Raw genomic sequence first — 16,552 nt, 5'->3', positions numbered from 1 at the left:
TAGATTTAATTGAAATTACTAGATTATAACAGTAACCATGGTATTTTATTTCTTAACATTTAAAATAAGTTATTCTTTCCTTGTAACCTTTCTTATTGTAGTGTTTTTTTGTGTTAATTTCAAAGAGGCACTTTTTGTTCACTGCCCACAAACTTTTTTTAAATTATTTTTTTTATTTTTAATTTTTTTAAAACTCTTTATTGGAGTATAATTGCTTTACAATGGTATGTTAGTTTCTGAGTGAATCAGTTATACACATACATATGTCCCCATATCTCTTTCCTCTTGTGTCTCCCTCCCTCCCACCCTCCGTATCCCACCCCTCTAGGTGGTCACAAAGCACCGAGCTGATCTCCCTTTGCTATGCGGCTGCTTCCCACTACCTATCTATTTTACGTTTGGTAGTGTATATATGTCCATGCCACTCTCTCACTTTGTCCCAGCTTACCCTTCCCCATCCCCGTATCCGCAAGTGCATTCTCTAGTAAGTCTGTGTCTTAATTCCCGTCTTACCCCTAAGGTTCTTCATGACCATTTTTTTTTTACATTCCATATATATGTGTTAGCATACGGTATTTATTTTTCTCTTTCTGACTTACTTCTGTCTGTATGACAGACTCTAGGTCCATCCACCTCACTACAAGTAACTCAATTTCGTTTCTTTTTATGGCTGAGTAATATTCCATTCTATATATGTGTCACATCTTCTTTATGCATTCATCTGTTGATGGACACTTAGGTTGCTTCCATGTCCTGGCTATTGTAAATAGGGCTGCAGTGAACATTTTGGTACATGACTCTTTGAATTATGGTTTTCTCAGGGTATCTACCTACTAGTGGGATTGCTGGGTCATATGGTAAATCTATTTTTAGTTTTTTAAGGAACCTCCATACTGTTCTCCATAGTGGCTGTATCACTTTACATTCCCAACAACAGTGTGAGAAGGTTCCCTTTTCTCCACAACCTCTCCAGCAATTATTGTTTGTAGATTTTTTGATGATGGCCATTCTGACTGGTGTGAGATGATATCTCATTGTAGTTTTGACTTGCATTTCTCTAATGATTAATGATCTTGAGCATTCTTTCATGTGTTTGTTGGCAATCTGCATATCTTCTTTGGAGAAATGTCTATTTACATCTTGAGTCCATTTTTGGATTGGGTTGTTTGTTTTTTTTCACACACACACACTACATTTTATTTTTACAAGAGATAAATAAACTGACACCAAGCATTGTAAATGGATGACCACAACAAAAGCAACAATGATTGAAATTACCAAACACAAAACACACTCATACTATGTCATAATATTGACATTCAGTCCAGTAATCCTCCACTGGAACAGCTCCTTTACTTTGCAGTGAAAATTGATTTGTATATTTTTTGCCTCTGAGTCCTTGTGGGACTTTTATTTTTTAATTCAAACAGAAAGTCACAAAAATTATAATCATCCTCATCAGTTCACTCAGTCCCATGTAATTAATATTTTTTTCATCTTGATCTTTTGTTAGCACTTTTATGAATTCATCAGTTTTCCATTAGAGTTCTGAAAATGCTTATTCATTCAGTTCAGCAGTATAGTCAGTTACCAGAAACCTGTACTTGTCAGAGTCTTTTCCATGAATTCCTTGAAGATGAAACCCTTTTATAGGAACATTTTTGCAAAAGCATCACAGTACACCCAGAACTGTCTGTAAATGACAAAAGACTTAAAAATGACCATGGTTAAAGATTTGATGAAAGTTCATAATAATGCAATTGACAAGGAAATTTAGTTATTTCAGAGATACACATTTTAAAGTAATAACTAGAATTATGACTTATCATACCAAAACATATAAGATTTCTAGAAATTTCATGTAATGTCTGAAACATTTAAATTAACATATTTCCATACAAATAACCGAAAGAAAGTTTAGTATTAGTTGTTTTTTGTTTGTTTGTTTGTTTGTTTATACTGCAGGTTATTAGTTATCATTTTTATACACATCAGTGTATATATGTCAATCCCAATCACCCAATTCAGCACACCACCATCCCCACCCCACCGCGGTTTTCCCCCCTTGGTGTCCATACCTTTGTTCTCTACATCTGTGTCTCAACTTCTGCCCTGAAAACCAGTTCATCTGTACCATTTTTCTAGGTTCCACATGTATGCGTTAATATATGATATTTGTTTTTCTCTTTCTGACTTACTTCACTCTTATGACAGTCTGTAGATCCATCCATGTCTCAACAAATGACTCAATTTTGTTCCTTTTTATGGCTGAGTAATATTCCATTGTGTATATGTACCACAACTTCATTATCCATTCATCTGTCGATGGGCATTTAGGTTGCTTCCATGACCTGGCTATTGTAAATAGTGCTGTAATGAACATTGGGGTGCATGTGTCTTTTGGAATTATGGTTTTCTCTGGGTATATGCCCAGTAGTGGGATTGCTGGATCATATGGTAATTCTATTTTTAGTTTTCTAGAAATGTCCATACTGTTCTCCGTAGTGGTTGTATCAATTTACATTCCAACCAACAGTGCAAGAGGGTTCCCTTTTCTCCACACCCTCTCCAGCATTTGTTGTTTGTAGATTTTCTGATGATGCCCATTCTAACTGGTGTGAGGTGATACCTCATTGTAGTTTTGATTTGCATTTCTCTAGTAATTAGTGATGTTGAACAGCTTTTCATGTGCTTCTTGGCCATCTGTATGTCTTCTTTGGAGAAATGTCTATGTAGGTCTTCTGCCCATTTTTGGATTGGGTTGTTTGTTTCTTTAATATTGAGCTGCATGAGCTGCTTGTAAATTTTGGAGATTAATCCTTGGTTACTTGCTTCAGTTGCAAATATTTTCTCCCATTCTGAGGGTTGTCTTTTCGTCTTGTTTATGGTTTCCTTTGCTGTGCAAAAGCTTTTAAGTTTCATTCGGTCCCATTTATTTATTTTTGTTTTTATTTCCATTTCTCTAGGAGGTGGGTAAAAAGGATCTTGCTGTGATTTATGTCATAAAGTGTTCTGCCTATGTTTTCCTTTAAGAGTTTGATAGTGTCTGGCCTTACATTTAGGTCTATAATCCATTTTGAGTTTATCTCTGTGTATAGCGTCAGGAAGTGTTCTAATTTCATTCTTTTACATGTAGCTGTCCAGTTTTCCAAGCACTACTTACTGAAGAGGCTGTCTTTTCTCCAATGTGTATTCTTGCCTCCTTTATCAAAGATAAGGTGACCATAGGTGCGTAGGTTATCTCTGGGCTTTCTATCCTGTTCCATTGATCTATATTTCTGTTCTTGTGCCAGTACCATACTTACTGTCTTGATTACTGGAGCTTTGTAGTATAGTCTGAAGTCAGGGAACCTGATTTCTCCAGCTCCATTTTTCTTTCTCAGTATTGCTTTGGATCTTTGGGGTCTTTTGTGTTTCCATACAAATTGTGAAATTTTGTGTTCTAGTTCTGTGAAAAATGCCAGTAGTAGTTTGATAGGGATTGCATTGAATCTGTAGATTGCTTTGGGTAGTATAATCATTTACACCATGTTGATTCTTCGAATTCAAGAACATGGTATATCTCTCCATCTATTTGTATCATATTTAATTTCTTTCATCAGTGTCTTATAATTTTCTGCATACAAGTCTTTTGTCTCCTTAGGTAGGTTTATTCCTAGATATTTTATTCTTTTTGTTGCAATGGTAAATGGGAGCATTTTCTTAATTTCACTTTCAGATTTTTCATCATTAGTGTATAAGAATGTCAGAGATTTCTGTGCATTAATTTTGTATCCTGCTATTTTACCAAATTCATTGATTAGTAGTTTTCTGGTAGCATCTTTAGGATTCTCTTTGTATAGTATCATGTCATCTGCGAACAGTGACAGCTTTACTTCTTCTTTTCCGATTTGGATTCCTTTTATCTCCTTTGCTTCTCTGATTGCTGCTGCTAAAACTTCCAAAACTATGTTGAGTAATAGTGGTGAGAGTGGGCAACCTTGTCTTGTTCCTGATCTTAGTGGAAATGCTTTCAGTTTTTCACCATTGAGGATGATGTTTGCTGTGGGCTTGTCATATATGGCCTTTATTATGTTGAGGAAAGTTCCCTCTATGCCTACTTTCTGCAGGGTTTTTATCATAAATGGGTGTTGAATTTTTTTCAAAAGCTTTCTCTGTATCTATTGAGATGATCATATGGTTTTTCTCTTTCAATTTGTTAATATGGTGTATCACATTGATTGATTTGCGTATATTGAAGAATCATTGCATTCCTGGGATAAACCCCACTTCATCATGGTGTATGATCCTTTTAATGTGCTGTTGGATTCTGTTTGCTAGTATTTTGTTGAGGATTTTTGCATTTATGTTCATCAGTGATATTGGCCTGTAGTTTTCTTTCTTTGTGACATCTTACTGGTTTTGGTATCAGGGTGATGGTGGCCTCATAGAATGAGTTTGGGAGCATTCCTCACTGTGCTATATTTTGGAAGAGTTTGAGAAGGATAGGTGTTAGTTGTTCTGTAAATGTTTGATACAAGTCGCCTGTGAAGCCATCTGGTCCTGGGCTTTTGTATGTTGCAAGATTTTTAATCACAGTTTCAATTTCAGTGTTTGTGATTGGTCTGTTCATATTTTCTGTTTCTTCCTGGTTCACTCTCGGAAGGTTGTGCATTTCTAAGAATTTGTCCATTTCTTCCAGGTTGGCCATTTGATTGGCATATAGTTGCTTGTAGTAATTTCTCATGATCGTTTGTATTTCTCTAGTGTCAGTTGTTACTTCTCCTTTTTCATTTCTAATTCTGTTGATTTGAGTCTTGTTCCTTTTTTCCTTGATGAGTCTGGCTAATGGTTTATCAAGTTTGTTTATGTTCTCAAAGGAGTAGCTTTTAGGTTTATTAATCTTTGCTACCGTTTCCTTCATTTCATTCTCATTTATTTCTGATCTGATCTTTATGATTTCTTTCTTTTGCTAACTTTGGGATTTTTTGTTCTTCGTTCTCTAATTGCTTAAGTGTAAGTTTAGGTTGTTTATTTGAGATGTTTCCTGTTTCATAAGGTAGGATTGTATTGCTATGAACTTCCCTCTTAGAGCTGCTTTTGCTGCATCCCATAAGTTTTTGGTCCTTGTGTTTTCTTTGTCATTTGTTTCTAGGTATTTTTTGATTTCCACTTTGAATTCTTCAGTGATCACTTGGTTATTAAGTAGTGTATTGTTTATCCTCGATGTGTTTGTATTTTTTACAGTTTTTTTCCTGTAATTGATATCTTGCCTCATAGCATTGTGGTTGGAAAAGATACTTCATACGATTTCAAGTTTCTTAAATTTATCAAGGCTTGATTTGTGACCTAAGATATGATCTATCCTGGAGAATGTTCCATGAGCACTTGAGAAAAATGTGTTTTCTGTTGTTTCCGGATGGAATGTTCTGTAAATATCAATTAAGTCCATCTTGTTTAATGTATCATTTAAAGCTTGTGTTTCCTTATTTATTTTCATTTTGGATGATCTGTCCAGTGGTGAAAGTGGGGTGTTAAATCCCCTACTTTGATTGTGTTACTGTCGATTTCCCCTTTTATGGCTGTTAGTATTTGCCTTATGTATTGAGGTGCTCCTATGTTGGGTGCATAAATATTTACAATTGTTATATCTTCTTCTTGGATTGAACCCTTGATCATTCTGTAGTGTCCTTCTTTGTCTCTTGTAATAATCTTTGTTTTAAAGTCTATTTTGTCTGATATGAGAATTGCTACTCCAGCTTTCTTTTGATTTCCATTTACATGGAATATCTTTTTCCATCCCCTCATTTTCAGTCTGTAGGTGTCCCTAGGTCTGAAGTGGGTCTCTTGTAGACAGCATATATACGGGTCTTGTTTTTGTATCCATTCAGCCAGTCTATGTCTTTTGGTTGGAGCATTTAATCCATTTACATTTAAGGTAATTATCGATATGTATGTTCCTATTTCCATTTTCTTAATTGTTTTGGGTTTGTTATTGTCGGTCTTTTTCTTGTGTTTCCTGCCTAGAGAAGTTCCTTTAGCATTTGTTGTAAAGCTGGTTTGGTAGTGCTGAATTCTCCTGGCTTTTGCTTGTCTGTAAAGGTTTTAATTTCTCTGTCAAATCTGAATGAGATCCTTGCTGGGTAGAGTAATCTTGATTGTAGGTTTTTCTCCTTCATCAGTTTAAATATGTCCTGCCACTCCCTTCTGGCTTGTAGGGTTTCTGCTGAGAGATCAGCTGTTAACCTTATGGGGATTCCCTTGTGTGTTATTTGTTGTTTTTCCCTTGCTGCTTTTAATATTTTTTCTTTATATTTAATTTTTGATAGTTTGATTAAATTGTGTCTTGGTGTGTTTCTCCTTGGATTTATCCTGTATGGGATTCTCTGTGCTTCCTGGACTTGATTAACTATTTCTTTTCCCATATCAGGGAAGTTTTCAACTATAATCTCTTCAAATATTTTCTCAGTCCATTTCTTTTTCTCTTCTTCTTCTGGGACCCCTATAATTCGAATGTTGGTGCGTTTAATGTTGTCCCGGCGGTCTCTGAGACTGTCCTCAATTGTTTTCATTCTTTTTTCTTTATTCTGCTCTGCAGTAGTTATTTCCACTCTTTTATCTTCCAAGTCACTTTTCTGTTCTTATGCCTTAGTTATTCTGCTATTGATCCCTTCTAGAGAATTTTTAATTTCATTTATTGTGTTGTTCATCACTGTTTCTTTGCTATTTAGTTCTTCTAGTTCCTTGTTAAACGTTTCTTGTATTTTTTCTATTCTATTTCCAAGATTTTGGATGAACTTTACTATCATTATTCTGAATTCTTTTACAGGTAGACTGCCTATTTCCTCTTCATTTGTTAGGTCTGGTGGGTTTTTTTCTTGCTCCTTCATCTGCTGTGTTTTCTTCTGTCTTCTTATTTTGCTTTTCTTCCTGTGTTTGGGGTCTCCTTTTCACCGGCTTCAGGTTCATGGTTCCCGTTGTTTTTGGTGTGTGTCCCCAGTGGCTAAGGTTGGTTCAGTGGGTTGTGTAGGCTTCCTGGTGGAAGGGACTGGTGCCTGTGTTCTAGTGGAGGAAGCTGGATCTTGTCTTTCTGGTGGGCAGGTCCACATCTGGTGGTGTGTTTTGGGGTGTCTGTTTCCTTGTTATGTTTTTATGCAGCCTCTCTGCTAATGGATGGGGTTGTGTTTCTGTCTTGCTAGTTGTTTGGCATAGGGTGTTCAGCACGGGAACTTGCTGGTCATTGAGTGGAGCTGGCTTGGTGTTGAGATGGAGGTCTCTGGGAGATTTTCTCCGTTTGATATTGCGTGGAGCTGGGAGGTCTCTTGTGGACCAGTGTCCTGAACTTGGCCCTCACACCTCAGAGGCACAGCCCTTACGCCTGACTGGAGCACCAAGAGTCTGTCATCCACACAGCTCAGAATAAAAGGGAGGAAAAAAAAAGAAAGAAGAAGATAAAATAAAGTACAATAAAATATAATAAAGTCATTAAAACAAAAAAAATAATTAGTAAAAAAAAGCATTTTTAAGTAATTAAAAAAGGGAAGACAGGCTATACAGACACAGATCACACACAGAAGCAAACAGATACACACTCACAAGAAGAGAAAAAGGGAAAAATTTATATATATCGTTGCTCCCAAAGTCCACTTCCTCAATTTTGGATGATTCGTTGTCTATTCAGGTTTTCTACACATGCAGGGTACATCAGGTTGATTGTGGAGATTTAATCCGCTGTTCCTGAGGCTGCTGAGAGAAATTTCCGTTTCTCTTCTTTGTTCATACAGCTCCCAGGGGTTCAGCTTTGGATTTGGCCCTGCCTCTGCGTGTAGGTTGCCTGAGGGTGTCTGTTCTTCGCTCAGACAGGACCGGGTTAAAGGAGCAGCTGATTCTGGGGCTCTGGCTCATTCAGGCCGGGGGGACGGAGGGGTACGGTGTGCGGGGCGAGCCTGTGGCGGCAGAAGCTGGCATGACGTTGCACCAGCCTGAGGTGCGTCGTGTGTTCTCCCAGGGAAGTTGTCCCTGGATCACTGGACCCTGGCAGTGGCGGGTTGCACAGGCTCCCGGGAGGAGATGTGGGGATAGTGACCTGTGCGTGCACACAGGCTTCTTGGTGGCTGCAGCAGCAGCCTTCTCGTCTCATGCCCATCTCTGGGATCTGCGCTGATAGCAGCAGCTCGTGCCCGTCTCTGGAGCTCCTTTAAGAGGCGCTCTTAATACCCTGTCCTTGTGCACTAGGAAACAAAGAGGCAAGAAAAAGTCTCTTGCCTCTTCAGCAGCTCCAGACTTTTTCCCGGACTCCCTCCCGGCTAGCTGTGGCCTGGTAGATCCCTTCAGGCTGTGTTCACGCAGCCAGCCCCAGTCCTCTCCCTGGGATCCGACCTCCAACCTCCGAAGCCCGAGCCTCATCTCCCAGCCCGAGCCCGCCCCGGCAGGTGAGCAGACAAGCCTCTTGGGCTGGTGAGTGCTGTTTGGCACCGATCCTCTGTGGGGGAATCTCTCGACTTTGCCCTCCGCAGCCCTGTTGCTGCACTCTCTTCCGTGGCTCCGAAGCTTCCGCCCTCTGCCACCCGCAGTCTCTGCCCGCGAAGGGGCTTCCTAGTATGTGGAAACCTTTCCTCCTTTACGGCTCCCTCCCACTGGTGCAGGTCCCGTCCCTATTCTTTTGTCTCTGTTTTTTCTTTTTTCTTTTGCCCTACCTAGGTACATGGGGAGTTTCTTGCCTTTTGGGAGGTCTGAGGTCTTCTGCCAGCGTTCAGTAGGTGTTCTGTAGGAGTTGTTCCACATATAGATGTAGTTCTGATGTATTTGTGGGTAGGAAGGTGATCTCCATGTCTTACTCTTCTGCCATCTTGAAGCTCCTCCCCACAAACTTTTGAATGTAAAGTTTATTGTTTTTTACTGTCCTAGTTTTATGTGTTTTCTATAATACAAATGTTTGTTTCATATTTAAATATGTATATTTATAAATATGTATTTATAATTTTTTATATAAATGTATATTTATACTTCCATCTTTTGCTTGTATAAACCATTTATTCATCACGTATTTATTAAATACCACATCTATAGAGCAGTGCAGTAAGTGTTGTGAGGTGCACTCAAGACAAGATGTTAGGGTCTTCCCTCAAGGAGAATAAAATCTAGTTGAAGATAAAGTATATATGGGACAGCCAAAAGGCTATTAACAAGGAACTGATAAATAAATGCAAGGTAAACTGCATGTGTGTACTATGGGGCATGGAGTAACAGAATGATGAGTGTGGTTGGGTTAAGGAAGACTTCCTGGAAGTGAAATTTAAACTTTTTCTTAAAATGTGTCAATTGGTGAAGTATGTGATTATGTTTGGGGATGAGGGAATTGTGATATTACAGGAAGTGGGAAGAATAGCCCAGAAGAAGCAATTAACATGGGCCAAATCATGGAGATTTGAGTTGATAAATTAGGAGTTAGAGATGCCATTTCAGAAAGTAGGAGAGATGAGACAAAGAAGATAGTTGATAAAGAAGGTGATTTGGTTTAGAGACTGGAAGAGGAAGATTTTGTGGAGTAGGGTTGAGATTCAATATGAGAAAGAACTGCTGTTAGTTCTTGAGCAATCAGTTAGCAGATGTTTACTTCCCACAGCCTGTCATGTACAAGGCATTTTTAGTGTTGAGCAGTAGGGCAACTCAGTGAAAACATAGGTTCTGTGGAGGATAAAACATCATGGAGAGATACATGATGCAGGCACAGCGAACGGGAGCCTGTTGTGTCAATCAAGGCAATAATGGACTGAGAATGTTCACTCTAGTAGTAACTTTGGAAGTGGCGCTTCCAGGAAAGTAATAGACACTAACAATAAAACAAAGTACAGCAGGAAAGAATTCAGAAAGATACCACATTGTGATAAGCCAACTTACACTTTCACAGCAGTTTTTTTCTAGCTCTGTCACACTACAGTAATAATCTTTGAATAATAATCTTTGCTCAACAGTAATTACCACTGTTGAGCATTTACTGTGTGCCAGGCACTGTGTCAGGTTCTTTGCATGTGATACTTCATTTAATCTCCAAAACAACCTTGTGAGGTAGGTGGTATTATCCCTATGTTATAGATGGATAATTTAGGTCAGAGAGGATAAACAACTTGTCTACATTCACAGAATTATCTAGTCCTAGGGTGAGGCTTTGAACCTCGATCTTTTTATTCTGAGGGATGTACTTGTAAGCACTGTGTTGATTTGTTTCTAAAATGCAGTTCCCCTGTCTGCCTTAAATTCTCAAAAATATACATGTGATTAACATACACACTACTATATATAAAATAGGTAATCAACAAGGACCTACTGTATAGCACAGGGGACTCAATATTCTGTAATAACCTATATGGGAAAAAAATCTGAAAAAGAATGGATATATGTATATATATAACTGAATCACTTTGCTGTATACCTGAAACTAATGCAATATTGTAAATCAACTATACCCCAATATAAAATAAAAATTAAATAAAAAAATAAGAATCTGCTTTTCACCAAAAAAAAAAAAAAATACACACACACACACATGGCATGGCCTGCTAAACCCTGAAATCTTTATGTATATTTTTCAGATCTTAAGTATGTTTCATATCGTATTGAAACCTTAACAGATGAATGTTTAATGTGTGTGTCTCACATAAAGCAATGCATCCAAGATAAATGAGGTAAAGAAATAAAAATTGCCATTGAAAGTTAAAATAATAAAAAAAGGTAGCCAAGTATAATTATCAAAAGCCTGGTGTGGATTATTATTATAATTTCTCATTAGTCAGGATTTGCATGAAGATGTCGAAGAAGCTGGTGCACTGCAGAAAAATCACGCTTCTGTGACATCTGCAAACTCCACAGAAGCTGCAGATTCTGCCTGCCTGCCTACAGAAGATCAGTCATTAAGTACTGCAAGCTGTGAAATACCCACAGAACACACTCCAAGCAGTAATCCAGAGGGTGCCCTAGAAGTAAATGATTTTGAAGCGACAGGGGAGAAAGAAAACCATTGTGATGATAAATCTTCTATGCCCTCAACTTCAGAAAAGGAAACAAGTGAAAATGTGCCTATGGCCGAAGAAACTGCAGAGCAACCAAAGAAAAATAGGATTACTTACTCGCAAATTATTAAAGAAGGCAGGAGATTTAATATTGATTTGGTGTCAAAGGTAAGTACCAGTTTTACCCATCTTTTCATAGAACAATACTAAATTTTAATTGATTGAAAATAGCATCCGGGTCCATAAACCCACTTTTAATAATTTTATTCTCTGAAATGTAGAACATTTACTTTATAAAGAGATAGTATCTGAAGTTTATAGCTCCATTAAAATATTCTTTAAACATAGTTAAAAACACATTAAGAATGCTCAGTACTATATCAAGGATACTTCTGTATTGGAACACGTTTTCCACCCTAATATTCTCCTCTTACTGCATGGGCACTATGAATTCTACCAAGAAAAAAGTCTAATGAACCTAATTACAGATCCATGTTATTTATAGTCAGTCTATTAAATGAACTTTTGTTTAGCCCTTATTTATATAGTAACTATTTTAACATCTATATGATGATGAACATTTTGAAAAAAACAATGCATTTTTGAAAATTATCGGTTCAGGTGTGAGGACTTTGGAGGATAATTTAATAGTAGTGGGGGCAGGGAGATTGGTAAGAATGCTATTTACTTCAGTTATTTTTCTATCCTTACCTCTAATGTTAGGTCAGTATGACTTCAGAAGAGGTTCCTGAGTCTTAGGAGGATATAGTGTTGTACTGGGTTTATGGGAAGCAAGGCTAATTTAGTGCAAAAGCATAGAAAACCAGTAACATAAAAGGTAATGGCCTTAAAGGGTTACAGTATAGGGCTGGGTGAAAGTAGAAAGAAACAGACCAAATACCATAAGTTGAGGGCAAACGAGAAATTGAAAAGAAGTAGGAGAGGGTGGTGAATAACATCAGACTTGCCTCAAAACTAGGCTTTTCTATTTAATGTGCTCTCCTGAAGTTCCAGGTTATAAAGAGAGGGACTAATGCTCCTCACATTTTGCTGATCCAATCACACATCCTCATACTGCTGATATCTTTGAACCTGATGCCTGAAAATATGAATATCTTTTTACTACTCATAGTTTCTTTCTGACATAGCTCTCTGTGCCTGATTCTGCCTTGGTCTGAGTTGGCTACTGCCTTGGTCCTACCTAATATTTCTGTACCATCTATTCCACCTACTTTGATCCTGCCATCCTTTGAAATCTAGCATTCTTTCCATGTTACCTTGGCTATTAATTCCTGGGTGGAAGTTAAATCATAGCTCACTAATAGTCTTCCTATTCTCATGAGCAGGAAAGAATTTAAAAAAAACAATAAATAAGACAAAACACTGAAGTAGTCAAGTAACAAATAGGTTTTGTTCTGAAATTTTCATTTTGAATTAGTTACTTGGAATTTGAAATGCTTAACTGAAAGAAACGGTGAATGGTGGTTAAGAATCAAGACTACTTCATAAAAGTCTCTAACTTTTATGTTAGCTGAAATATAGTATAAATCTTGCAAAGGGAAATGGTAAAAGAAGTGCTGTTAGAATTTTTGGAATTATTGTAGGAAATGATTCAGTTGTATAAGAAAATGCATGCTGGTTGTGGTGCAGGGGGAGATAGTTTAATTAGATGCTGAGATATTTGAGGAGACTCTGGAGGAGATTTCTGGGTATTTTCACAAGTTTGAACAGTTAATAATAGTGGTTCTCTTAGGGTAAATTAAAAACAAACACGTTAAGGCAGTTGTATTTTGTCCTGCATAGGTTTCATGGGTTCACATGTTTAAAAAATAACTAATAATGATTTACTGTACTCATCCTACAAAAGCAGGGGTGGCTAAAGAATGTATAACCATAGCAATACAAGAGGTTTATTATCATTTTTAAAAAGTGAGTCATTTAATGAACATTTATTGAGTACTTACTGTGTGGAAAGCAGTATATTCCATGACATTGGGTCAATCAGTTACTCCTAGGAAATTCCATCTGTTGTAATAATTGCAGTTATTGCATCTGAGTGTAGGGTGATTGACAAATATCTGTCTGAAGCCCTACCTCTTTCCTAAAGTCCAATTTGATATCGCCAAACTATTTGACATTTCTACATGCATTCCATTTCAGAGTCATCATGATAAAACTGACAAGTATTGTGGTGCTTTACAGTTTACAAAACTCATCCCTATATACAGCCTTTTAAAAAGAAATCTTATAGCTCAGGGTAGGTTAGTTAAATAAAATATAGTACTTTACTGCTTATGCTTATAGAGAAGATGATCAAAGATGAAGTTCTTACAAATAAAACTCATTTCAAAGAAAGTCCATACCCTTAATAATTATGAAACCAACATGCCAAGTGAAGCAAGAGTTGTTAATTATTTAATTTAGTTGCCATTATTATAATCAAATTGAAGTATTCTTTAGCCTCTCACCATTGTGAAATTGCTATGGTAGGTCACTTACATAATGATGGAAAAGAAGCTTAGGTTTAAATATGGTACATAATCATTTCTAAGCTTCAGACAAAAGGTTATGTAGTTTTTATTGAAATGTGTTTTCACTCTTCAGTGGTATCTTAAATGCTTTATCTTTAAAGCTGGAATTAAATCTTAAGGTTTATTAGATCTTAAAATACATTCTGTGTTTGATATATTAATATTTGTGAAATTATTATGATACTGAGGGATCACTGAATCTTGAGTATTTGTGTTTTTAAACAAATAAGGTATTTGAAGTAACTTTTATTATAATTATAGAATTAAGACTTGGCAATATATTCTTAAAAGCATGAGCTATATCAGTTGTGTAGTTTATTAGGCTGAAGGTAATGAAGTAACATGCCATATTTAGTCAGGATAATTGATTTTTAAAAAAGCAGTGTCAATTTTGTTTCTTATGCACAATGTTAGACTGATATAATAGTTTTAAAAAATTTACCTAACTGATACTGATTTACAGAACGACTGTACTGAACCTCTTGCATACTCAAACTAATGGTTTTTTGTTTTATTTTGGTTTGGGCTTTTTTGGCTGGTTATGCTCTGTATAGGTTTTTTTTTTTTTAACATCTTTACTGGAATATAATTGCTTTACAATGTTGTGTTAGTTTCTGCTGTATAACAAAGTGAATCAGCTATATGTATACATATATCCCCATATGCCTTCCCTTTTGTGTCTCCCTCCCACCCTCCCTATCCCACCCCTCTAGGTGGTCACAGAGCACAGAGCTGATCTCCCTGTGCTATGTAGCTGCTTCCCACTAGCTATCTGTTTTACATTTGGTAGTGTATATGTCATTGCTACTCTGTCACTTTGTCCGAGCTTACCCTTTCCCCTCCCTGTGTCCTCAAGTCCATTTTCTATGTCTGCATATTTATTCCTGTCCTGTCCCTAGGTTCATCATAACGATTGTTTTTCTTTTTTTTTTCTTTTTTTTTTTTTACATTCCATATATATGTGTGAGCATACGGTATTTATTTTTCTCTCTCTTGACTTAACTTCACTCTGTATGACAGACTCTAGGTCCATCCACCTCACTACAAATAACTCAATTTCTTTCTTTTTATGGCTGAATAATATTCCATTGTATATATGTGCCACATCTTCTTTATCCATTCATCTGTCGATGGACACCTAGGTTGCTTCCATGTCCTAGCTATTGTAAATAGTGCTTCAGTGAATATTGTGATACATGACTCTTTTTGAATTATGATTTTCACAGGGTATGTACCCAGTAGTGGGATTGCTGGGTCATATAGTAGTTCTATTTTAAGTTTTTAAGGAACCTCCATAGTGTTCTCCATAGTGGCTGTATCAATTTACATTCCCACCAACAGTGCAAGAGGGTTCCCTTTTCTCCACACCCTCTCCAGCATTTATTATTTGTAGATTTTTTGATGATGGCCATTCGGACCAGTGTGAGATGATACCTCATTGTAGTTTTGATTTACATTTCTCTAATGGTCAGTGATGTTGAGCATCACTTCATGTGTTTGTTAGCAATCTGTATATCTTCTGTGGAGAATTGTATGTTTAGATCTTCTGCCCATTTTTGGATTGGGCTGTTTGTTTTTTTTTGATATTGAGCTGCATGAGCTACTTATATACTTTGGGGATTAATCCTTTGTCAGTTGCTTCGTTTGCAAATATTTTCTCCCATTCTGAGGGTTTTCTTTTGGTCTTGTTTATGGTTTCCTTTGCTGTGCAAAAGCTTTTAAGTTTCATTAGGTCCCATTTGTTTATTTTTGTTTTATTTCTATTTCTCTAGGAGGTGGGTCAAAAAGGATCTTGCTGTGATTAATGTCAAAGAGTGTTCTGCCTAAGTTTTTATAGTGTCCGGCCTTAACATTTAGGTCTGTAATCCATTTTGAGTTTATTTTTGTGTATGGTGTTAGGAAGTGTTCTAATTTCATTCTCTTACATGGAGCTGTCCAGTTTTCCCAGCACCACTTATTGCAGAGGCTATCTTTTCTCCATCATATATTCTTGCCTCCTTTATCAAAGGTAAGTTGACCATAGGTGTGTGAGTTTATCTCTGGGCTTTCTATCCTGTTCCATTGATGTATATTTCTGTTTTTGCAAGTGCCATACTGTCTTGATGAGTGTAGCTTTGTAGTATAGTCTGAAGTCCAGGAGCCTGATTCCTCCAGCTCCATTTTTCTTTCTCAAGATTGCTTTGGCTATTCGGGGTCTTTTGTGTTTCCATACAAATTGTGAAATTTTCTGTTCTCGTTCTGTGAAAAATGCCATTGGTAGTTTGACGGGGATTGCACTGAATCTGTAGATTGCTTTGGGTAATATAGTCATTTTCACAATGTTGATTCTCCCAAAGCAAGAACATGGTATATCTCTCCATCTGTTTGTATCATTTTTAATTTCTTTCATCAGTGTCTTATAGTTTTCTGCATAAAGGTCTTTTGTCTCCTTGCGGAGGTTTATCCCTAGGTATTTTATTCTTTTGTTGCAATGGTAAATGAGAGTGTTTTCTTAATTTCTCTTTCACACTTTTTATAATTAGTGTATCAGAATGCAAGAGATTTCTGTGCATTAATTTTGTATCCTGCTACTTTACCAAATACATTGATTAGCTCTAGTAGTTTTCTGGTAGCATCTTGAGGATTCTCTATGTGTAGTATCATGTCTTCTGCAAACAGTGACAGCTTAGCTTACTTCTTCTTTTCCAATTTGGATTCCTTTTATTTCTTTTTCTTCTCTGATTGCTGTGGCTAAAACTTCCAAAACTATGTTGAATAATAGTGGTGAGAGTGGGCAGCCTTGTCTTGTTCCTGATCTTATTGGAAATGGTTTCAGTTTTTCACCATTGAGAACAATGTTGGCTGTGGGTTTGTCATATATGGCCTTTAATATGTTGGGGTAAGTTCCCTCTATGCCTACTTTTTGGAGAGTTTTTATCATAAATCGGTGTTGAATTTTGTCAAAAGCTTTCTCTGCATCTGTTGAGATGATCATGGTTTTTCTCTATCAGTTTGTTAATATGGTGTATCACATTGCTTGATTTGCGTATATTG

The 16,552-nt window shown here is 36.8% G+C and overlaps 1 protein-coding gene across 4 annotated transcripts in view; it reads left to right on the top strand.

Moving 5' to 3' along the window:
* The window catches only part of CHM (CHM Rab escort protein), a gene marked incomplete at its 5' end in the record, with an annotated part of 198,489 nt that overhangs the window by 67,059 nt on the left and 114,878 nt on the right, over nucleotides 1–16,552 (top strand). For all 4 annotated transcript variants that reach the window (XM_079909752.1, XM_079909751.1, XM_079909754.1 and 1 more), the window contains one exon: nucleotides 10,769–11,156. In XM_079909752.1, coding sequence (XP_079765878.1) covers nucleotides 10,769–11,156 — 388 coding nt within the window. The remainder of the gene's footprint in view (nucleotides 1–10,768; nucleotides 11,157–16,552) is intronic.

The sequence above is a fragment of the Stenella coeruleoalba genome (assembly GCF_951394435.1).
Source record: "Stenella coeruleoalba genome assembly, chromosome: X".
NCBI lineage: Eukaryota > Metazoa > Chordata > Mammalia > Artiodactyla > Delphinidae > Stenella > Stenella coeruleoalba.
Note: the sequence above shows the minus strand (reverse complement) of the source record. Positions and strands in the feature narration are given on the sequence as shown.